The sequence below is a fragment of the Scaptodrosophila lebanonensis genome, unplaced genomic scaffold (assembly GCF_003285725.1).
Source record: "Scaptodrosophila lebanonensis strain 11010-0011.00,11010-0021.00 unplaced genomic scaffold, SlebRS2 tig00000053-arrow-pilon, whole genome shotgun sequence".
NCBI lineage: Eukaryota > Metazoa > Arthropoda > Insecta > Diptera > Drosophilidae > Scaptodrosophila > Scaptodrosophila lebanonensis.
The window spans coordinates 8,792,815-8,817,893 of NW_022060548.1; the positions used below are offsets into that span (position 1 = coordinate 8,792,815).

Genomic DNA, 25,079 nt, shown 5'->3' on the forward strand with positions numbered 1-25,079 from the left:
ACGGGTACCATTAAAAAAAAAATATATATATATATATATTTGGCTTTAGATTCGCTGTAAGTAGAGATTATTGATTAATGAATTGGTACTGGTGAGGATTTTACAATAGATATACATTTAAGAGCAATTCGAACTATGTATATTTAAAATTCACATAGTTTTGGCAGATGTGAGGACAGGCGCGGTTTTTTAAAACAATCGCTAGTCATTGTGTGTGCGCCAGTATTTTATTTGAATAGATGGGTTTAGATAGAGTTCCAATTAAATTTGATTAATTTGGCAGTACTTGGTCGCCTAAGGGCCATGTTGGATTTTTGATATCAGGCAATTAATGTCGTTTATTAGCGTTCAAGTGGATGCTGAGGAACATTAAATATATATGAAATTTAAATAGTTACTTGATTTGAAAACCACATAACATTATTGCACTCACGTCGATACTCGCTGAACCGTTACAATTGTCTGTCTTAGCGATGATACATCTCTTGCACATCTCTAGCTAAGCTACAGCTGTTCTGCCTGCCAACTAGTCGCAAACACCGCAATTCTTCGCAAGCAGAGCGATTTCTTTTACCATTTGTTAAATTTTAAAATATATACTAGCTCGTAATTTGTTTTATCCTATCTTCTCTTGAAAGTGAGAACTTGCAATGTCCGCTGCAGCAAAAACAGCGGTAAGTAAAACGCATTTTAAGTTGATGCCTTACTCACTCCACACACACATGCATATGTATATGTACATACGTTTGCAAATATTTAACAGTCCAGCGGCGTTGCTGGAAGCACGACTTCAGGGGCTGGTGCTGGTAGTGCTCCAGGCTCGAGTGCTGGCAATGTGCAGGAATTTAAGATACGAGTGCCGAAGATGCGAAAGAAGCATCATGTAATGCGTTTCAATGCGACGCTGAATGTGGATTTCGCGCAGTGGCGAAATGTGAAACTGGAGCGGGAGAATAATATGAAGGAGTTTCGCGGCATGGACGAGGATCAGCCGAAGTTTGGTGCTGGTTCCGAATACAATCGTGATTTGCGCGAGGAGGTGCGTCGCAAGAAGTTTGGCATTATTGCCAAAAAATATCGGCCCGAGGCACAGCCATGGATTCTAAAAGTCGGCGGCAAGACTGGCAAGAAGTTCAAGGGTATTCGAGAGGGTGGCGTCGGCGAGAATGCGGCCTTCTATGTCTTCACCCATGCGCCGGATGGCGCCATTGAGGCGTATCCACTGAATGAGTGGTACAATTTTCAGCCTATTCAGCGCTACAAGTCTTTGTCGGCCGAGGAGGCAGAGCAGGAGTTCGGGCGACGTAAGAAGGTGATGAATTACTTTTCTCTGATGTTGCGGAAACGCTTGCGTGGTGACGAGGAGGAGGAACAGGATCCTGAGGAAGTGAAGCTAATGAAGGTGGCAAAGAAAAAGTCCAAAGAGCTGAAAATCACCGATATGGATGAGTGGATTGATTCCGATGATGAATCCGACTCGGATGACGAGGAGGAAAAGAAAAAAAAGGAGGCGGAAGACAGCGATGATGAGGCCGGCAAAAAAGGCAAAGGCAAAAAGGGTGCCGATAAGAAAAAGAAGAAACGAGATGTGGACGACGAAGCCTTCGAGGAATCGGATGATGGTGATGAGGAAGGTCGCGAAATGGACTACGATACGAGCTCCAGTGAAGAGTATGTTGTAAAGCTTATAAAAATAATAATTTACTCACAATTTAATTTAATTAGCGAGCCCGATCCGGAGTCTAAACTGGACAAAGACATGAAAGGCGTGGCCGAAGAAGATGCTTTGCGCAAGCTGCTGACTTCAGATGAGGAAGATGATGAGGAAAAGAAGTCCGACGAGTCGGACAAGGATGATGATGAGAAGAAGAAAAAGGATAAGACTAAAGACGAAGGCTCCAAGGACAAGAAGAAAAAGAAACAATCAAAAGATGACAAGAAAGCCAAAAGCAATGGCAGTGAATCGTCCACTGATTTCAGCTCAGATAGCTCTGATTCCGAAGATGATCTCAGCAATGGCCCCATCAAAAAGAAACCCAATGTTAAGGACAAAGATAAGGACAATGGCAGCACATCGACATCCAAGGCAAGCACCAGCAACGCCGCCAGCAACAGCAATACCAACAAATCCCGCTCCGCCACACCCACTCTGAGCAATGACAACAACAAACGTAAGCTAAACAGTCTGCCCAGTGATCTCACCGGTTCGGATACAAGCAACAGTCCAGTTAGCACACCTGCCAAGAAGCCCAAAAACGAGATCAGCACCTCACTGCCTTCAACATTTGCCGGTGTAGTCAACAACAAAATCGAGTATGAAAAGAAACCACTATTACAGTTTAGATATTCCTTATCATATAACTTCCACTCTTTTCAGGGATTATGGCATCACTGAGGAGGCAGTGCGTCGCTATCTGAAGCGCAAACCATTGACGGCCACGGAGCTGCTGACCAAGTTCAAAAATAAAAAGACTGGCGTCTCCAGCGATCGCTTGGTGGAGACAATGACCAAAATCCTAAAGAAAATCAATCCCGTCAAGCACACCATCCAAGGCAAAATGTATTTGTGGATTAAATAGACAGCCTACCACCACTTACCACCCATCATTTAAAGCCGCAATCGCCACTGACAAAGCCCTTCGCAATCGCTTCCCAAGTTCTCAACATCTCAATAACTGTCCAAATGACCTTATTAATTCTCAATTATTTTTATAAATCCGAGACTTAATGCCATTTAGGGAAAGGTGATTAATATTTAGGATGTTTCTGCGAATTTGTGCGAGTTCAATTTATATAGCCTATAGAATGTTGTAAGTCTGGAATAAATATAAATTGTTTTGAAATGACTGAGCAACAATTGTTTCTTTGAAAAAGAAAAAAATTTATTTGATTCGATGGAAAAGAAAAAAATATATTAATTGGGAAAATGAAAGTATGAAAAGTTTTAAAAATATACAGAATTTACCACCAAAAAATTTAAATTAAAATACTTTTTCATTAAAAAATATATACAAAATAAAGTAACTAAGTTTAGTTTAAAAAAATAATATACAATTTTAGAATATAATAAATATTTGTGTATATAACATTTAAAATAACTTTAATAAGTTTATTAATTCAATTTATTTGTTGCTTTCATTTTTATAGTCTAGCAATTTTATTTTTAATTTCAAAATGAAATTAAAGTATTTTAAAAATTTAAATTTATTTCTAAATTTACAGTAGTGGCTTACAAATTAGTACCACTCTGTATTTATTAAAAGAAAAGTGGCAGCACTACCGGCATGTGTCATCTTGACACTGTGTGGCAGCTCTGTGTAGCCGCGTTTATTTATTGCACATTTCCAATGAAATTTAAGTAATTTGTTGAAATAGCTAGCATGGAGGTGGAATTTAGCAAGGAAAACTTTCTGCTGCCCGAAATAAAATATGAATGTAAGCATAAGTTAATTAATTGTTTATACGAACGCCTTAATGACAACTGTTGCTATTTTATAGATTTGGACCACACAGCCGATGTGCAGTAAGTACAAGATTTAAGGATATGTAAATACTTATTTAGACAGCCGTTACTATGTTTTCTGATTAGACTTCATGCCTGGGGCTCCACGCTGCAGGAGGCGTTCGAACAATGCGGGATGGCTATGTTTGGTTATATGACCGAACTGGATTATGTGACTGTCGAGACGTGCTACGAGATCGAAGCGAAAGGCGACGATATTAAAGGACTATTGTTTCATTTTCTGGACGAACTGCTCTTTTTGTTCTCCGCCGAACCGTATTTGGTGGGCAAGAAACTGGAAATCACAAAATTTGATATGGACAATCTTGAAATAGTCTGCCGATGCTATGGCGAACCCTTTGAATTGGGAAAGCATCCACAGGGGACGGAAGTAAAGGCAATCACATATTCGGCCATGGAAGTGGTGCAGGACGTGGAGCGAAGTAACTTTGAAGTGTTTGTTATAATTGATATTTGAGGCGTAAAAAGGGTATTAAATGAATTTTGACATTGTTGTTGTTGCTGCTGCTCCCTTTATTTACTTTGGTTCTCACCCCAAAAAAAGCTTCGGTGTGCATTTGTTTTTTTTTTTTGCTGTTCTCATTAATCATAAGCGAATTTCCAAAAATTTGCAATCTGTTGCACATTAGGGTTGGAAGGACTTTCCAAAAAAAAACCATTCAATGCAGTTTATTTAAATGCATGTACATACATATGTATGCGGTTGGGCTACCGCTGTTATCCTTCGTGATCCTTTTGTACTCGTGCAACGTGTTTTGATTCCCGTTTATGGCGAGAGCAGTTCAATGCACCCGTCCTGTCGAATTCATGCACTCAAGGTTATTGTCCCAACCTCCAAGTTTCTCGAATGTATTAAAATTAAACGTTATTTTAATTTTAAAAAAAGGGTTAAGTTGGGCAAGCTTGAACTAGTTCCAGATTTAGATTTAGTTGCTGAAGTAAATTTTTTAGACCATCGAAAAGAATTCTTAAATTATTAAATACATATTTTAATTTTCGTAAAGAAGGGCTCATACCCAGCATTGTGCATAGTACAGTTCTTATGCAAACGTGTCTTAATAATAAATCTTTCTTGTAATTATATTGCGTTTGCAAGCCTTCTTACATCTTTTACTTGCTAAATCATAAAAGGGTTATCTTAAATATAAAATAAAGTTTTCATGTTAAAGAACGAGAAACAAATCAAATAACTAAAAGATAATGCCTATCGAAAAACGAAGTATTCGCAAAATGAACTTGTTTTGAGTTCAAGCAGGCTGGCAGTTCGTAATTATAAATAAAAATTGTGAATGACCGTTGTGCGGGGCAGCAAACTCGACAAAATTGGCATTCTAGCGAGTTACCTCCACCTACAACAATAACAAACTGATCATTTGCAGCGAGTTGGCATGGCGCGGCGAACAAATTTATAAACAGCTGTATGCACAGCTGGCCGGGCGAAAAAATGTAAACAACAAAAAAACGCGCGCTGCCGCAGCGGCATATTTGTGTATGCATGTGTGTGAATGTTCCTTCAAGTGCAAGTGTACTGGTAGCTTTAATAAATAGTAAAAAATACATTTAAAATAAATAAAATATTCACAATAAATAAACATGGCCGCTTGATTGGTTCTGTAAAGCAACACTGCGACGAATACGAATACGCGCACAAAGTGTGTACAAGAAAGTGTGTGTAAAAGAACAAACAAAGTATGAAAGGCAAAGCGGCAATAAAATGTACAACAACGACAACACAAAATAGGTATTAAATGAAACGACATTCTTGAGTCTTTTATTTCATGTGTTTGAACGACGCGTACTGTGTGTGTGAAATATTTTAACTATTTTAACTAACTAATGTTTTATTACATATTTATGCTAATTGTTGCATACGCAGGTGTTGTTTCAGCCGTTAAAGTGGGCCACAAGTAAGCGCGCCTTTTTTATATCGGTTCTGTGCTGTGTCTAAGAAGTGCAATTTTCTATAAAAAGTATAAAATATATCCAAGTATATATTTTTATTATATACACATGTGTATATGTATTTCATAAAGATAGTAACAACAACACCACCATCACTACCAAATACTCACACTCGCACACCACCAACCAGCATACACGTTGAAAAAAACGTCATCATCGCCGCGCCGCACTTCGCCTTTTCTTGTTGTTGTTGCTGTTGCTTTTCAATTCGCTTGCTCGCGCTCTCGTTCATTCTTTCTGCAGCCACCAATTGTCATGGTGGAAGCATGTCGAAGAGGAAGCATTGAGCACATTGTGTGGCAGTCAGTTTTTTAAAGTGTGTTTTTGCCAACCAAGTCGTAACGCCAGCGCCCCAAAATTAGGCGCCATCGAAAGGTAATACTCTAAACTATATTTTGTGCTACATTCCAAAACGCTAGTATGTGTAAAAGTGTATGAAAAACGTTCCGGAAAAATCCATAGCCAAAGGTACAAAAAAAACCTGAAAAATGTGGTGTAGTTAGTAGTGTGTTAGCTGCCGATACGGCGACAAAAAGTGAGACATGTGTTTGTGCATGGGTGTGCGTCTGTGTGTGTGTATGGCGGCGGGGTGCTGCGTTGGACATATGTACATATGTATGTGTGTATTTCAGAGTTTGAGGCTCCCGGTTGACGCTGGCAATATGAATACCGCCTGACTGACTATCTTTGCAGAGTGGGCGTGCGCTGACCGCTGTTCTCTGTTCGCCGGCATGGCAATCAACCAGCTGTTTTTCCCCAGACAGCTGCAAGGACAGCATGGAGCTCTTAAGTTCTGCTGATTAGCAAACATACAAATATTTCAATTGCTGATAATTGGTCCGGTAGTGTTCGCTTGCGTTTTATATAATTTTGTGCATATTTTGTTGTCACAGCTGAGACGAGCGTTATTTCTCGAAGTCTAGTCTAACCTCAATTTGCATAGCAAACGCATTTTTTGCACTTCTTGCGTATCCTTCCCTTATGTACATATATACTTGTATGTACCTACATATGTATACATATGCATATGTTTGTATGTAGCAACACTGCCTCGGCTTTTGCTTGGCCACCACCTCTGCTCACCTGCAGTTGCAGCGCAGTTTTTGGCTTCAGCCAAAAAAAAAAACGAGTGAAACGCTAAAGCCGCTCGAGCCCGACTCTTGCATGCCCTGCCCCTCTGCCTCTCTGTCACTCTTCTTCAACGGACATAAACTTAGCTGCAGCAATCGGTCCTATGACAGGCTTTTGATATCGTGCACCAATACGATTCGTCTCGTCATGCTGATCAAGAATATACATAGCACAGCATCTCTTTCTCTCGGTTACATACATACATATGTATGTACATTTGCACAAACCCAATATACTATGTACTTGTTTTACCCTTTGGGTACAGGGTATTAAAAAAACAGCTGAGCGCATCTTGCAAAATGGCGTTTGGCTGCCTTTTGAATGATAACCGCTTTTCTCTACACACACGCACACTCACAGCAGCGTAACGGTTTTGGCAAAACATCTTCAGCTTTACTTTCAACTGCATTGCCGCCTAGAGAAGAGAAAACTCCACTTCCAATTCATTGGCTGACGTCACATTGACGATAATATCTAATTGGATATTTTATATATATTTTTCGTTGTCTTCTTTAGCACTCTCTCACACAAATGCATATCAGCTCTATTGCTTTGCTAGCGCATTTTATTTATTTATATATGTATATGTGTGTGTGTGTGTGTGTGCATACACAAACATTTGTACATGGTATAATTTACTTAACATGTATTTGAATTTGAAATAAAAACGTACCGAAATAACAACAACAACATCAAATCATGACCTTGGCAGCAGTTCCTCCTAGGCAGGCGATATTTTTTAGTCTCTACTTGAGTGAGTTATTTCTTTTATCTCTCTGTACACTTATTATTTGTTAATTTAACAATCTGCCACGTTCGCAAGATATTGTTATTTAATTTTCGTTTTGCATATACCCCGAAGCACAAATATTACCACTGCACTGTCTTCAACAATTTAATTTCAAGTTATTGGACTGGCTACAATTTTTCATTACTGTGCAGATCGGCTTTGATAGATTTCAATTCCATTTATTCTTAACTTTGAGTGAAAATTTAAATCAACTAAATTTTATATTCTACTTGGTTTGAGTGCAACAAATTTTGATCATAGTCCGCAATATGGTTTAAAATTGCATAAATTATTTAGAAAACCTGGGAAAATATGTCTAATATGTAAGAGTTGTGTCGTATGTGGAGCTGAATTACAATTATTATAAATAAGAGAAGACTGCGATCGAACTAAAGCAACGTTGCGATGCCTGAGGCCCTAACTTGGCCTTTATAAGTTCTTTGTGATGCGTGTATGGTATCCCATTGGTTTTTATAGGTCTGCTATCAGCCGGTATATGTAATGAAATTTTCTATTTTCACAATCTCGATATTTGGTCGATATCAAATAAGATCATTTAGAAAAGAGTCCGCATGGGCAATGAGAAAGAAATTGCTCCTCGCTTTTCTCCAATTTCTCATCTCTACAGCTTCTGAAGAAATCATTTAATCGGATGCCAAGTCGGTGTTTGAAAACCGGACAGAGAAGCGTCAGTTTTCCCATCACCTTGGAAACTTAATTCCATTTAGTTTTCAGAGCTTGGATGTTTTTTATATGTCTGCCCACACATCGAACCTGAGATTAATAAACAATGAGAGTCTTTTAGTAGGTTAGCAAAGGCTTCGTTTTGTGCGAGGGAGAACAATTTGTTCAATTTTCAGCTTCAACTGTTTTACCAAACTAATAATGAATTCATTATTATCAAAGTGCTATTAATTTTATTTTATACCATTACTCAAAACATGGATCGATATTATTGATTAATACAAGGAATATTTTAAAAGAGATTTTAGGCATTTCTAACAAAATAAAGAGAAATGTTTCTATTCATTCATTTTGGAGTACTTCATGAGCATTCGCGAAACAGCATGTGCGTTATTGTATACCCCAGAACTGTTTGCCTTATCGGCATAACCCATATTTGACTCTTTTTCATGTCCCCTTCCACGTGTTGGGTGATAAGAAAAGAGTTCAAATTGCAGTAATTATGGTTTCCAAATGGATTGCTTTAAAGTAGTATCACATTTTCGATCACACATATTGGCTTATTTATAGAATTATTAAATAAAATGAGAGGCATTTACTGCTATTCCTAATGAACTTCTCTTTTCTTTTCCTTTCACGTGTTGGTTGATAAGAAACGAGTTAGGTTTGCAGACATTACGATTTTCAAATCAATAGATTTAAGTATTATCCCAGTTTTCTTCATGTTGATTTATTTGTAGTCTTATTTAACAAATTAAACGTAAAATGCAAGTTGAACTGAATAATATTTAGTCAATGATCGTTAAACTCTTTTGCCTAATAACTTTTGGCATTGCTTCAATTTATTGCGAATCGTCGCCACTCTTTGCCTTCGACGTCATACGTAACCATAGTTTGATGACCTCCCCTAGCCACTCAATGCTGCCTCCACCTCCTCGAACCGCTTCCCGTTCTTCGCTTCGTCTTCAGTCCGCTGCGTCATCAGTTTTTTCTCGCTCTGAATTCAAAAAAAAAAAAAAAAAAACATTCTGTGTCTTGTTGGGGGCTGGGACTTTATAAGTCTCTGCATATTTGGACACTTCTTGGCCTTCGCATTCGTAGTTGTTGTTGTTGTTGCTCTTGCTCTTCTGCTTCTTTCTTTTGTTCGTTCGTTTGTGAACCAGTTCGAGGGGTTTATAGTGGAGGCCGGCCTGCTTGTTTGTTCTCTTTTACCTGTTCTGAGGTTTCATGGGCCACCTTTGGCACACACACACACACACACTCAAAGTGCTGATATTTTTGCGTTTCTTTGACTTTTTTTATTTAATGTATAGGAAAGCATATTGAATCCGATATAGTATATTAATGCGGAAGCAGTGATTTGTACATTTTATTTCGTTCTCTATGCACTAATGGGTGAAAAATGTCACTTCTTGTCGGCGGCTTATCATTACACCTATTTTGTTCTTGACTCCACTGCTCGAAAGGGGAAGTCTTCTTAGCTTGTCTGAGCCAACTACATGAAAAGTTTGAATTTTAACGTATTTTTATGTCAGCATGAGTTGCATTTAAGATTTGGTAAATAGTATGTAGCTCTGATTTTCCAATTAATTTTAAAAAGCTACAGAACCAGGTCTTTGGAATCGAAGTAATGGGAATTAATATGAAGTTTCCCAACGATTTAAATTAAAAACTACATCTTTTTTATTTTATGTTTTTGATAAATAGGCATTTACAAGTCCTATAAGAAGTCAAATATCAAGAAACATTTCTGAAAAATTTGGTTATTTAAGGATTATATTTAAAACAGCAATGTGTATTAAGTCGGTTTTACTATTTATTGTAACTAAATGTGTCAACAGCTACCTACATTTGATTGGAATATACACTTACTGTGCACCCAATTTAAAAGAATAAACAACTTCTGTCGTTAACAGGCGACATTATATTCATTTTCTTTCATTATATGTATAAAATACTTTTTTTAAGCTTTACAATGTGAGGCGTCGCTCAAAGCTTTTTAAATCAAATTAGTCGCGCTTTGTGTAGTTTTCTTCAATTACGGTGCAATTTTTGCTCTTACAATGAGTGGCAGGAAAACGTTGAATGAAATTGATAAGCTCTTAACTTTTACAGCATATTTCAACACCAAATACATATGAAAATATGTATGTATACTTAAATAATAATACACCAAAAAGGTTTTATCAGCAGCGTGCAAAATGCTTTTAATTAACAGCAGCTTTTACAATTGCCTGTTAAAGTTAACAGAGTGTTGAGACACACTTGCTGCTGTTAATAAGAAAGTTGGCAAGCAAATTCATAAATATTAAATGTGTTAATAAATATTTAATTTAATTGTGGACCTCAGCCAAACGCTCCTAGCCCCCTATTGCCCGAGATTGTCATTGCATGCAATTTTTTTTTATGAAAAATTATTTTTTGAACGTGTGCGATCATATGTCGTTCTCTTTATTTGTTTTTGTCATTTTATATAGCGAGTTGTTGTTGCACCTTTATAACAACAATAACAACAGTAGCAAGAGTTGGCAACGAGAGCAAAAGGCATGTCAATACCTAAATATGTGCATATGTATACATATATGTATGTGTGTATGTATACACGTGTATATAAAAAATACTTTAGCGAAACAAGTTAAAAACGCTTTCATTAATATGTTTGTGTTGTTGTTTGTTTGTTGGTGCCTTTTGTTGTTGTTGATGCCGTTTGTTGTTGTTGATTTCGTCGTTTTAGGTTGCCCGTTGCCTTTGCCTTTGCTCGTTGGCTATTTTTAAAATGCGCAAAAACAAAAACAAAATACATACATACATACCATAAATATATAAAAAAAAGCCGGCGCACCGATTGCCTTGGTTGTTGCTGTTGTTGTTACTGTTCCCGCTCAACTGCTGTTCTCGCTGCTGCGGTTCGCATAAAAAACGTGGAATATGAAATTTGTGAGTACGGCCCCCTCACACATTCGCAAACTCAAACTCTCTTTCAGAGAGACCCCACGATATTTGCGTTGAGGCTCACGCGTCGCTGTTGACGCTCACGCTGTCGGCCGTCTCGTTGATGTTGTTGTTGTTTTCTTGTGCAAATTGGAGCAAAAAAAAAGTTAGAGTGTAGCTTTAGTTGAACATCATCGACATCGATTTCCTGCTGCTTCTGTTTTGATACTCTACATCCAAAGTGTACACTAAAATGTCTAAACGATAAAATCACTAACTTTTTTGTTTTTATAAAAACATATCAAAACAAAATTTTGGTATTGATAAGTTCCTATAATAAAATATAAATCTAATATAATAATAAAAAATAAAATATAAAATATATATAAATATAATATAATATAATAAATAAAAATAACTGAAATAAAAAGTTCAATAAATTTACATTTCTTAAAATTAATAATTTAATAAAAATTTGAACATAATGATAAAAATAATAAATAAAAAAATTAACAAAATATTATTTTTAAACAATAATTAAGTAAACAAATAAATAAATAGATAAAAAAAAATAAATATAATACTACTTATTATTATAATAATAATCTATAATATTTTTATAGGTGAATAATAATACAAGAATATGTATAGTTTGCAGGGCTGCCACGCCTACTTCTGTGTTATTACATGCGTATTTTATACTTTACGTACAAGGTATAAAAATAGATAGATAAATAAAATAATAAAAGTTTTTTATTTATTAATGAAATGCTCCTAATGTATAGACGATTGCTGCCACAAAGCCTTTTATAGTTAAAGCCATGTTTTAACGAAAGTGTCGGGTGAAGTGTAAACAAGAGTCGGTGTAGCGCAACTAAAACGTTTTACTCGTTATGTATGACAACTCATTTTTTGTTGTCCACTCAACTTTCGTCTGTCTTGTGCGCAGCTTTGACTGTGGCTGTGGGTGATGTCGTCGCCACTTGATGGCAGGCAACAGCAACAACACACACTCCACAAACACACATACGCACACACACACACACACACCAATTGGGTCAGATTGGCGTCGTCCATTCGTTTGTCCCTCTACCCCAGCATCGCTGTCGTTTGTTGCATCTCGTCATCCCACTTTTTGTGTTGCCCTTTTTCGTTTTTATTTCATTTATTATTTGTGCAACTTTGTTGTATATACATACATATGTATGTATGTACATGCGTACGAGTAGTATGTTCTGAGTTTTGTCAATGCTTTTTGCTGTTTTTGATTTTTTTTTTCAAGCTCGAAATGCGACTTCGCACTTCATTGATAAAATGATTAATCGCCATGATTATTGTATGTGTGTGTGGGTATACTTGATTATGTGTGTGTGTGTATGTATGTCACCTATAACATATAACGTGAAACGGATGTTTAAACGAACCATTTACATATATTTATGTATGTACTTACATATACAAACAGACAGACAAACATAGCAACGTTTATACAAAAGCACGTCCCTTTATGAAACTACAAAATAGGGAGTATAGTATGAATGAAGAGACTTTTCTGGAATATTCATAAAAATTGTTATAGTTGAAGTTTTGTGAGGCGAAAGAAGAACGCAAATATACATAGATAAGGAATTACTTTGACCAAACCTGTTGGTTAAATTTGTTAAAGTGAAAATAAATCAAATGGGGGAAACGATTAAATAAATTTATTATATTATGAAACCAGTCCTTGGGCAGTTAAATTGAAATGTTTACCCTAAAAGTATGCTGTACTTAATTTAAAATTCGTTTGATATCATGTAAATCTGTAATATTTCTTTGAATCCTATTTCAAAGGTGCTTAAGGCAAACATTTAAAAGGAACACATCATTAAATTCTACTTTTAATCATAAATTCAGTCAAATTCGGCGCCATAAACTACAAGAACTAAGTTCTTAATGCCACTCTTCAATATATATTCATAGTTAGAAACAAAACATTCATCATTTTGGTACATTTACATATGGTGTCAATAAGGAATTTACTTTTATCTGTAGGTTACTTGATAAGTTCTTTCCATAAACTGAAATGTAGCAATAAAGAAGCTACAAATTGTTATAAAAATATCTTTATTAAAGAGTTTAAATCTTCCTTATACCCCATATATATAACTCCTCCATAGATCTTTGCTTTTCTATAAGACAACGACTTTAACTTGTAATTTTCTGGATTTTCTATTATCATAATATGTTTTTCTCATAAATTGCAAATATAACGCATGTTTTCCCATCAGTCTCATTATGTTGCTTCCCATAGTTCTTGAGTAATAAATAAATCTATGTATATTTTTCTTTTGCAAGAAACAATTGTGGGTTTTCGAATCGAATCTAACAAGCGCATAGCCCTAATTATAATTCTGCGCTTTACTTTCTCTGGCGCGTTTATGGTATTGTTGGGAACAACCATAAATTATGATTTAAAATCAATTTGATGTGCAGCTGATGATCGGCAACGACTTTGGGAAAAGGAACTTAGCGGATTCTCTGCCTTATGCATTATGCTCTAATTACCTAATGCATATGGAATTTGTGGGCTAAGATCGAAGCACGAACGGCGACCCTCAGCGGCAACCCCTCGTAACCCTGACCCACAACGGGGAAAAAAAGAATGGGTATAAAGAAAAAAAAAAACAGCACCCAAATGCAATTTATGGGACAGCGCACAGACGCATACATAAATATAAAATCGTATCTTGCAGATACGAGTACATGCAAGGCATGCACATTTCAATCTTGAATCTTTCTTGCAGCTGCGCAAAATAATTGAGATTGAAGCGAAGCATTCAAAATCGAGCAGAGCGCTCCGCTTTTTCATTCTTTCTTTTCTTTCATTCTCACTTACTACTTTCTTTAGATCGTTCTTGTTCTTGTTGTTTGTTGTTGTGAATGTGTGGAAATTGCGAAATAACTGTCTGAGGTGCTTTTCGCCTTTCACAAAGGGCAGCTGCGCGGCAGGACATTTCCAGGACACTGCCACTGTCCATTCTAGTGTGACATTTTGCATCATCTATGAGTATGACTTGAATGGACAACCGCTGTGTAGTCTTTGGCTTTGTTAGTAACTCGGCCATCGTCGTCGCACAGTGGTCCACTCTGATTTTTTTATTGCAAAAAATTCTAGTTTTTAGATAAAAAATGATTGTTGAAAAATTAGAAATGGATTTCAAGTGAAAAAAAAAAAATTTAATTAAATCTTGTGTTGGACGTGGGCCTAGATTAAAAATTGTTAATTGATTATTATAGGGTATATGGTAGACTATTGGACCACTATTGGCACCTCCAAATAGACAAAATTTTGCAGTAGTGTGCTGGAGAACGTTAAAGCGTTTGCTTTACAAGCCTTCGTTCAGGCGATATGCTCCCAGCTACTGTGGAAAAAGTTTACCAAACTAAAATTTTCACTATTTTTGAGTATATATGAAGACAAAAAAAAACATCTTAAGAAATGGAAACTTTGAATATTATCCAATAGTTGATAATAATATTAATATTTCGTACATTTCTTTTCACAAACTCAGCAATTAAGGTATGGATTTTTGCTCCGAGTGTTGTGCAAATTGTCCCATTGTTCGTCAGCATCTGTCTGTCTGATCTTTTATAATCCTGCGCTGCATCCGTACGTGCTCATAATTTATGCTGCGGCATCAGCCACACGCACACAAACACACCTGTCCTGACTTTTGAGGATCCTCAACTCGATTTGAGGCGACTCGGCATGTGTTTGTGTGTGTTGTAGTTTTTCCTTATTAAGTTTTTCCTGATGAGCAGCTGTCGTTGCTTCCTTCGTTCGCATCCTTCTCTCGTTGTTGTTTTATAATTAAACGCATATTTATCTGCCTGTTTTCATTTTCTTTTCCCATTTCGGGGGCTACGCCTTTTATTGCGCATTTATTGATTCGATTGCTCCTCGCTCCTCACGTGTTGATAATTTGTACCTTTTGTTTTCGTCATAATCATCAATGACGATCATCATGATGATCGGTGGAAGCGGAGGCAAACAGGTGTTATCTGTGTCCCTCGGCGCCATTTGTCGCACTGACGACTCACATTCATTGTGCAATTGTTACTAAATATATACTTTTTAATTCTCATTGCACATGCCAAGTGGCCATAACAAAGCAACAGCCCACGCAATGCTCTCCTGCCCCACCAATCTAGAGATGGGCACGTGATTCATATGTTTACAGCATGCTTGAGAAGCTGTAGAAACGGATTTGCAGTAAATGCCAGAGCATTTTAAGAGTGAACTATTTGGAGTACTCCTTCAATTACCCCCAAAAAAATGGCATTCTTATAAAAAATGGTATTTTGTATTAATGCCCCATTTTTAAGTTCTTTCGATAGTTCCTCTGTAAGTTTGATAGTTCCTTGACATCTGCTTTAATCATTATCATCATCACTCAATTATTTTGTGGCACAAACAGTTCCTTTAATTTTTCTACATGGAAAAGAATGAAGTAGTAGCATTTAAGCACCATTTTGAAAATCTTCCCATAGATTCTTGACATTTCTTGTACAAAACTATCAGTAACTGTGCTTAAAAAAGAGTTAATAACTGGCGCTCTATTTGTGGTACGAAGATCTCTCAAATTGTACCCGTTTTTGAAAGCTCCATTTTATTCAAAAACTCGCTAGTTATTTCAAGCTATATGTATTAAGAAATTTTCAAAAGAAATTAATATAAATTTCATAAGGATAGAAATGTATGCCTCTGTTAAACAATTTTATTTATTTTTATTTTTATTAATATATACTTAGAATTTAGGTACATGTATAGACTTTCTTTTGATGAGATATAAAATCTCGAATTTCGCTTCAGCCGCCCCATCTCTAAGCCCCACACTTGTTTATTTCTGTCAATTTATTGGCGGTTGTGTTGCCGCTTTATGGGCCGACTGGGCTTTAAATCGACACACGTTTCGCATTGCCTGATTAGATTATATGGCCAGCATATTGAGCCCACAGGGTTCACATCCTTCGTCGTCTGCTACGTCTTGGTTGGCTGCGCCGATCTGTCGAGACCTCTTCGTTGTTGTCGTCGCAAAGTTCAAAGCCAAATGGCTATTTTTACTGCTGGCTGCCTGTTGTTGTTGTCGTTGTTGTTTTTTTTTTTTAGTTGTTGTTGTTGCCATTTGCTGCGCTTATGTATTTAATTTGCCAGAGAGCCTGCGTCGTCTTGTTGCCGCTGCTGCCTGTCTGCCTTCCTGCCTGCCACTTGCCCCCCAGCACCGCCTTCTTTTGGGGCTCTGTAATTGCGCCAATCTACGTTGCAATATGCGTAAAGCCAGCCAGCCTGTGTAATGAAATTCCATTGCCCGTCCTTCTTCTTAGCTGTTTCTTTTATATTTGTTTTCAGCGTTTTTCCAAGAAATCGACAAATGCAAAAACAGTGAGGAAAACAAACAAACTACAAAAAAAAGAAACAGCATCAAAACGACACCAAATGGCAGCTTGGCCCACAACTCGCTCGCTCGTCATGGCTCGAACAGAAATCACTTTGACCAATTGCTGTAGGGCCATAATTAGCAATATGTGTGGGATCGGACTGTCGGGCATGCGGTTACAACAATTAAAAATCCATTAATTTTTTCCATTTGCTGCTAATATTATTGTTGTTTGTCCGGTCTAGTCGAGTCTCGCTACATTTTCTGATAAGCAGACCTCAACAGCTTGAAACTGCAATTATGCCAAAAATTTGCAATGTCGTCGGAATTTTGTCAACCAGTTCCAATGACGAGCGAAAATTAGACTGGTGCGAAAGTCAAAGTGAATAGGAATCAGAATCCACGCTAGAGACGAAAGCAGAAACACTCTGTTGTAATTTATTCAAGTTGTCTTTAATTTATATATATAAAACTTATATATATATATATTCAAAACTTATATATATATATAAAACTTATCAAAATGATCAGTTCTGTTTCCATTTGCGAATTCACGTCAAGCGGAAACGAAATGCCGAAATTCGTAAATAAAAAATATGAAGTGATTTATGTTGAAAGTATTCATATAATAAGCTATACGTGACTTTATTTTAAAATTTAAATACATGTACAAATTGCTGCTTCTTAAAATCTATTGTGCAAGAAATTTTCAACTGAAAACCAACAAGAGAAACCGTCAAACGAAATATTTGGCGACATAATGTCCATAAATCGCATTGTGGACAACTCCAATCCGCTCAGCTGTTGACAAAGCAACGAGAAGACAGTGCTGAGAAGACGATATCGACACGCACAACAACAAAGTCGTTGACGGCGGCGGCGCACATACATACTTGTAATCACAGCTACAGCAGAGAGACGAAAATTGCAACAAATATGCTAAATTTGTGGCATGTACACAAAAAGCGACAAACCCAACGTCGATGGCAACGAACACCAACACCAATAACAACAGCAAAAGCAACAAACAGCAAAATCCAGTTTTATGCCAAAGTGCAAGAAGGAGGAGGAGTGAGAAAGAAGAGTGGAGTGCGGTGAGCGGAAAGCAAGGCTGGCAGAGTCATATTCAATGCAAAAACAATAACAACAACCACAATAAAAGCGGCGTCAACAACATGCCCCGCATTGCCCCACTTGCTTGGGGCTCTGTCTGGCATTTTGCTTCTTTTTTACTCTCTTTGCTCTTTAAGTCTGATGCGCTCTGCACATGATTAGCGCAATGCACAATAACAACAACAATAACAACGACAAAGCAATGCGTACAACGTACGACAACGAAAGGAAAACAAAAAAAAAAACAGAAAACAAAAAAAAGAGCGAAAACGTTGCAAATGAAAATAAAATTTACAAATTCCATTCATGAAATTTTGCTGCGTTGGCTGCGACGTTGGCGGCGACGTTGTCAGCGACAGCAGGAGCAGCAACAACAGCAGCGGCGTTGGAGCTCCACTCTCACATACACATACACACACACACACACACACACACACAACCAACTTGTTTTTATTGTTGTTGCTGTGTTTTTGCAACTTGTTTCAGTCAGAGTCCTCAGCTCAACGGCTCATCTTGTTGTGTGCTCCTGCACCCCCCACCTCCTTCTTAGCGCTTATCGCCTGCACTCTGATGCTGGTGCTCTCGCTGTATTAGTGTTAGTGTTTAAGTTTCGTTCATTCGTTCGCTTATATTGTCTGCGTGTGGCGCTCGCTCGGCTTTGGCACTTGCACTCTGTTGTTGTTATTGTTATTGTTGTAGTCTGATGTTGTTATTGCCCGGATGTTTTGTTGTTATTGTTGTTGTGACTGTCTGACTTCAACCTCCATGCAGAGCTCTGCATGTTGCATGCCTCTGCCCCCATTTCATATGCCGGCACTTCCTCTCTCGTTCGTTCTCTTTACATTTTCCCTGTTCTCGCTCTGATGCCTTGGCAATTTGTGGGCTTGTAAGCTGCAGCAGGCGTCAGTTTACAGACTGCATGCGAGTGTGTGTGTGTGTGTGCGTTTGTGCAACTTTGTTGTTGTCGATTTAATGTCTGCTGCTGTTTCAGGCACAAAAGGATGTGTCGTCGTCTCCTCATCGGCCGTCGTCTGCATTGGCAATTACAGAAGTTATGTCTCGGTGCTGCCGCCTGGCCACCCTTTTCGTTTATTATGCGGGTCTATATATGTTGTGGGTGCCAACAATTGCTTACTCTCCACTCCCTTGCTCTCCGCCTCCCTTTAGCGGCTCGGCATATCTGCAAAGCTCACGCATCGCATCCGCTTCCGTTAGCTCAGCTCTATACTAAGCTCTTAATGACTAGCAGCACGGGCAAATCCAGAACCTATATACATATGTATGACTTGTTATTCTTACACATTTTATGGGGAATGCGCGATAAAAGTGCAACAATATTATTGAAAAATTGTGGCAATACGGAAAGTGTATGCTCTATAGAGGTGTTTTTGTATCCAAAATATAATTGCTGGGCTGATAACTGAGATGATGGACTCTAAAGGTTGTTCAGAGTATCTCAAGCTTAGCTTAAATTTTCTTAATTACCTCATAGCTGCATTGTTCTGCCCAACTCCTTCTTCTTCAACATACAGACATTATCAGCAATAGTGGTAAGCTCTTGGAATGCAGGGTATAGAAGTAAGTTCGCTGCAATAACGCATTCTCATCGTCATCTTCAACATTTTCATTCCCTCTTCGGTGCCATCATCTGCGCATATTTATTACACGACGACAACCCCCTCGGCCGCCACGCCTACCCATTGCACACGCATTCTCTTCCTTCTAGCTCCCAGCCTCCCTCACTACCGCTTGGAAGCTGGTGGTGCTCAAATTTCAAACGATTTCAATGGAATTCTGCAGCAGTCGAGTCGAGACACCAAAAAGCAGTCCAGACTCAACACAACAACAATACAAACAACAACAACGGAATCCTTCTAGCACTTTGGTTACAACAACAAAATATCAGCAACATTCAGTGCGCCACGCTCTCGATGCAGCCTCCAAAGCGGCGCATAATTTTAGCTTTTTGGTTCTTTTCTTTTTTGTTTCCTTTATTTTTTGAGTTGTCGGCGTCTGTGGCTTCCAGCATTTTTCCTTCCTTGGGTGCCTGCTGCATGCGTGCCTGCCTTGTTATTGTTGGAAGCCCTTCTTTTGCATTTGTGCCGACAACGACGAAGATGAGATTTTGTTGTTATTGTTGCTGTTGTTGTTAGAGCCTGCTGGCTTTTATCGAACTTGTACTGAACCCGAACTGGTCAGTTGGTTGGTCATTAAACTGCCAGGCCTGTTGCTGCTGTCTCTGCTGTTTTGCATGCTGGATGGCTGGAACGTATGATTTGTTGTGTCGTGGGTGGGGCTCAATGAATTCCTGTAATACTAGCTTGGCCCAGGCCTCTAATCCTTAAGTTAGCGTTAAATAGGCAGCAGCATTTATTTTAATTATGCTTCAAGCTGCACAAGGAGCTACCAACAAACAGCAGAAGATATTGTAGATCCTTCTATATTTCGTGAATAAAAAGAAATTCGAAATCATTTTTTCAAAAATGAACTTATTGATTTTTAAAATGTTCTCCATGAAGATCAGTACATTTTTGCATTTGCTTGAAGCACTTTTTGAAGCTCCTTTTCCATCTCCCAAAACTATATTTTTAAACGCTTTAATGACTTCTTCGAGCGAAAACGTTGTCCAAGTAGTAGAAGAAGGCTCTCTTTTGAAACCTGAAAAATTGAATCCTATTAGATAACCTATTATTAACATCTGTAAACAACACTTCTTCAGAAACTTCAAAAACTATTGACGTTAAAATCTATATATTTGATAAACCTAAGTCAATCAATTTATCCTAACGAAATAACAACAATATGATCCTTTTAATATGACGCTTTATCAGCAATTCTTCCAGAAAATTATCGGTGTTATCTTAAATTTGCTGCTAACTGGATTTGGCAATATTATGTCAAGTATTCCATTATGTTTGGCTTACTACAATCATCAACCTTTCTCAACTTTTTCCAATTACAAAATAACTTCCATTCCCTGTAAAGAAGAAGGGAAATACAAAATAAATGAAATATTTCTCTACATTATAGTGCTTCCATTTTTATTTCATTACAAACTTTCGAATGTACAACTTTTTCTTTGTTCGCTCCATTTCTATCTTGATATCTACCATCCCTTCGTTCCCTTCTTCTCCATCTTGGTGGATATCCATGCACGTTTACAGCTGGAAGATACTGTCCCTTTCGAGTGCTGTATTGTGGTTTTACTTCCACTTTTGCTTATTTGTGTTTCTTGTTTATCCTTTACAGCTATTGTTGCATTTGTCGCATTTTTGTGGTTTTAAAATTCTTTGCTGGACACGCGAGTCACATGACAGCCAACAACCACTGTGTCCAAGGGGCTGCCAAGTCTTTAACATTGTTGTTGTCATTGACTGTCTTGCAAAATATGCACTGAATTCCCTCTTTGGGGTTAACCTCAATTGGCTTAACTTCATTCATTTTATTTGCAATACACACCGAAACAAAAAAAATGAAAAACTCATTCGCAATTTTTTATTTGCGGTTATTGTGGAGCTCAGGCCCTTGGAAATGTACACCGAAACGTGGCTAGGAATTTAAGGCCAAGCAGCGTACAGCAGTTAAGCTAATCGGCTTCGTTGCGTTGTGTAGAGTAATGCGGGGAGGGGGAAGGTGAAGGCGGCTAAGCCTGACAAAGTAGAAATGTGTGGGAGTGCGTTCAAAAGGGGAATATACCATCACACCTACCAATACCTTAGCCAGCTTACATTTTTGTTTTTTACGTGAATCGTGAAAAAAGCTTCTTTTCAGAGGTTGGTTGGAGGTTCCTTCAGAAACTCCAGAGTCATATTAATTCATTTTATAATTACCAGTGATACCTTAATATAAAACACTGCTTACTTTTTAATCCACATTAAAGTCGTAATTATCGCCATTGAAACAATTTTAAGTTTGTAATCAGCTTTGATGCTCAATTTTTTGCTGCTGGTGCTTTGGTAAGCACCATTGGTCCATTAGGAATCAACTTTTATAGATTTGTGGTACTTTAAAAATCCAATTGATAACTCAATAATTGCCGTTTATACCTTAATAATCTTCATAGAAAATTAGTAATCACTATAGGTACCGTAGTACGTTAAATATTTAATTAATTACCTTAGTAATCACCGATGATCCGTTAGTAATGAACATTTAATCCTTAGGAATATAGAACATAGTAATCATCATTGACAGCTTAATAATAAAAATTTTTAACTTAGCTATAACCATTGGCACCTTAGTAACCAGCTCTATTTATCTATATTTTATTTTATCTGTCGATACAGATTACAATAAGTTATATTGATCAAAAATACGCCTCAAAAATAAATGAACAATTATGCCCATTAACACCTCAGACACGATGGGGGGATTTAATTTGTTATTTGCCAGTTATGCCTTAAGCTAATAAATCGAAATTTTAGTAAATGGCATTAATATTTTAGTATTTATCTAGGAATACCTTAGAAATCAGCCATGCTACAATTTAGTTGCCTTTAACCTACATCACTAGAAAGAGTTCTAAGTGTATGTTAGTGTTGAAAATCAACAGTTTTTGTTCAGTGTTGGTAATGATTTGAATAGATAGCCATGTTGTGTTGGTAAATCAAATAACAAATCAACCTGAAAATACCTCCAAAGCTCTGGATTGAGACAAAGAAATCAAGTAAATGTTGCTTAAGTATGAAAGTTGAAATTCGCACCTTAATTTGTTTAATTTTTTTTTTTTTTTTTACCACACATCATTTAAGATAGTCTGTTGGTAAGTAGGTGTAGACTACCAACAATTAAAGTTATTTTGGTTGTAGATAATGGGGCATTAATAAAATAAGAGTGGACAGACTGCCCTTCGTTCAGTCACGCAGGGGTCGCGGTGCCTCAAGCCAGCAAAGCAACTGCCACAGCCGCCTGTGTTGCAACAACCTTGAAACTGTTCAATATTCCACAACATAATTCGTGGCCGGCTCAATATCACGAGTTTCCACAGCCGCTTGGATTGTGTAAAAATGTTGGTAGTGGACTGATCTGGCAAGCCAAGTTATCCAGCCGCCAGTTGCTTAACAATGTCAACACAAGCTCGCCCGCTTTACTAAAATTACGCCAAATTATGCTGAAATGCAATGGGAGCGGTAAAAATGCGACGATGTTGCAGACAGCCACAACAATAACAACAATATCAACAACAACAACGATCGATGCCATCGCATTGTGGAAATGCCAGTGACAAGAGTGGTAGAGATGACCATTTATGTGATATTCGTATCACTGCTATAATCCAATAATATTTCAAAATTTTCAATAATTTCAATTCTTCATCTCCCTCGTCAAGCACCATATCAGAGATGCAGTTCCCCGACATTTTAGAGCTCACTTCACAATAGTTAATCATCTTTTTCGTCTTTAGTTAATACAAGTGGACTGAATAACAATTGTTCATCGCCAAAACCTTTATCCACTGTTCCATTTAAGTCATTCATTGCTTTTTCACAAACAAGCTTTTAACTTTGCAGGCTTTCATAGTCTTTGAGTAAATAAATCGTTCTTAGTTTACGACATTTCCATTTTCCATTCCTTATTTCTTTTCACTTTTCAGAAGGTGTGAAGATCGATTTACACACAATCTTAAACTATATTGAAGCTTTCAACTAAAACTAAGTAAACTAGATGAATTAAATTAAAATAACTGGCTTCGAACAGATCCAACCAACTGTAAGAACCAACTGAATCTTCCTTAACATTGTTTTAAAAACATCCAGAGATTTAACTACAACTTTTATATCGATTTTATTAAGACTACTCCAACTACTTTGACAATGTGAATCAGATAATCAATCTAAAAAAAGAATCTGACTTCTACAAAATCTTTCATCATGTAATGGTTTCTTCCTTAAGTAAATCGCAGGTACCTTCTCCATAAAAAATCATGACTTAATAGTAAAATACAAACGATTGTTTATACATCTTGAGAATGTTAACTTCTTTTTAAGAGAACGACTTTTTTTTTTGATTTTTATTTTTTTAACTAAATCGTAGTTACCTCTTCTACATTGTTAAGAACTAGAAGTTAGATGTCTTAGCTCTTATTTCTAATATGCAACGATGTTGCATTCCCATTTCACGTGATAAAGTCACAGCTGTATTCGTAAAGCTCACCTCTAGAGTTGAGTGTGTGTTCAGTTTTTGGAAGCCATATAGCTGCCTCGCATGCAATTGGTGGTCTGGTGGATTGCTTATCGGTCGGCGAACATCTTATTCGCAAAAGGACGACTGCAGACTGAAAATAGCATGAAATATTTTTAACGCTTCAGCAGCGCGTCTTCAGCGACTTGAAGTGAGTCGATTCGAGTCAACTCGAGTCGACTCGACGACGACTCGAAGCGGCAGTTCTCAACGCACATATATTTATTGCATTTTAATGTGGCACTGAAATAAGATTTAATTGGCATTGTTGCTGCCATTCTGGCAGCCACTAGACTTTGAACTATTTGTGCCGCTGAACGCAGAACGCTGCATTGGTCTCTCTCTCAGCTTGCCACACGGATTTGCAAGTTACAGCAGAATTTCTTTAATTAAATTCATTCTCACAGTGTGTGCAACATGTGGCAGTCAAAGCAGCATGCTTAGACCCAGCACATACAGTAAAAACTCTTTCAATGAAAGGGACTTCCCCAACTGCCCAAAGAAAGAGATAAACTTGACATTTATCGTAGTGAGTTGGTTTGAAGTGTGGGGTTTGTTAAACTTATCGAGTTATAAATTATCTCTGAAAACAAACGGACCTTCTCTTATCAATCCACAGTTTGACGAACCCAACAGGTTGATAACACACTAAAAATTAACTTATCTTTTCCCTGTTGAGCTGCTTTACAAGTTTTGTGCTCGCTTCTTAAAACTTTTCGCTGTTAGCGACTCCGACTTCCCCAACTGCCCGAAGACAACTAAAACTTGGCTTGCATTACACGAAGTAGCTTCTAAGAACAAAGTTTGTTGACTCTAAGTCTTACATTTTTCGAGTTGTAGGCGTTCATACAGACAGACAAAATAAACGCACGTACCTCTGTTCTTATCAATCCCTAGTTTCTTAACAACAAGTTGATAACAAATAATAAATGATCTTATCTATTGCTGCCAAAGTTGCCCCACAAGTTCTGTGTTCGCCCCAGAAAGTTTTCACTGTATGTTATGGAATGCTGCGAGCAGACATTGAAAGCGACTCTGACTCCGACTCCGATTGTTGACTCCTGCTTGGAGGAGCCGCCACCGCTCGCCGCTTCTATTGCGTTGACTGCCCTCTTTGGCAGGAATTTCAGAAAGTCTTCGACTTCACACACTCACATCGGCGTTGTCGGCTCTACCTACGCGAGCCCTTTAAACTTCGGCTCCATCCCAATCAGGTTTCGTCGTCGATATACGACAGACGCATAAATCGCTGAAGTTTTTTAAATGCCTGTCCAGCCGACCAACAAACGAACGAACGACCAACCAAACCAATCCAAACCAATCGACCAACAAAGTCCACGATCCC

General features: G+C 37.6%; 3 protein-coding genes across 3 annotated transcripts in view; all 3 read left to right on the top strand.

Annotated features, from left to right (window-relative positions):
* The first annotated feature begins 546 nt into the window (after positions 1-546).
* On the top strand, positions 547-2,847 carry LOC115623653 (general transcription factor IIF subunit 1). The gene is made up of 4 exons (XM_030518107.1): positions 547-674; positions 764-1,671; positions 1,726-2,313; positions 2,378-2,847. The coding sequence occupies exons 1-4, from the start codon at positions 651-653 to the stop codon at positions 2,577-2,579; spliced, it is 1,722 nt and encodes a 573-aa protein (XP_030373967.1). The 5' UTR covers positions 547-650; the 3' UTR covers positions 2,580-2,847.
* Positions 2,848-3,299: 452 nt separating this feature from the next.
* Positions 3,300-4,017, top strand: LOC115624153 (protein archease-like). The gene is made up of 3 exons (XM_030518750.1): positions 3,300-3,435; positions 3,499-3,523; positions 3,590-4,017. Exons 1-3 carry the CDS (start codon positions 3,381-3,383, stop codon positions 3,978-3,980), a joined length of 471 nt encoding a protein of 156 aa, XP_030374610.1. The 5' UTR covers positions 3,300-3,380; the 3' UTR covers positions 3,981-4,017.
* Positions 4,018-5,629: 1,612 nt separating this feature from the next.
* LOC115623338 (transcription factor E2f1) overlaps positions 5,630-25,079 on the top strand; it is a 57,255-nt gene continuing 37,805 nt past the window's right edge. The window contains exon 1 of the mRNA XM_030517610.1: positions 5,630-5,860. The gene's annotated coding sequence lies outside the window, so the exon portion shown is untranslated. The remainder of the gene's footprint in view (positions 5,861-25,079) is intronic.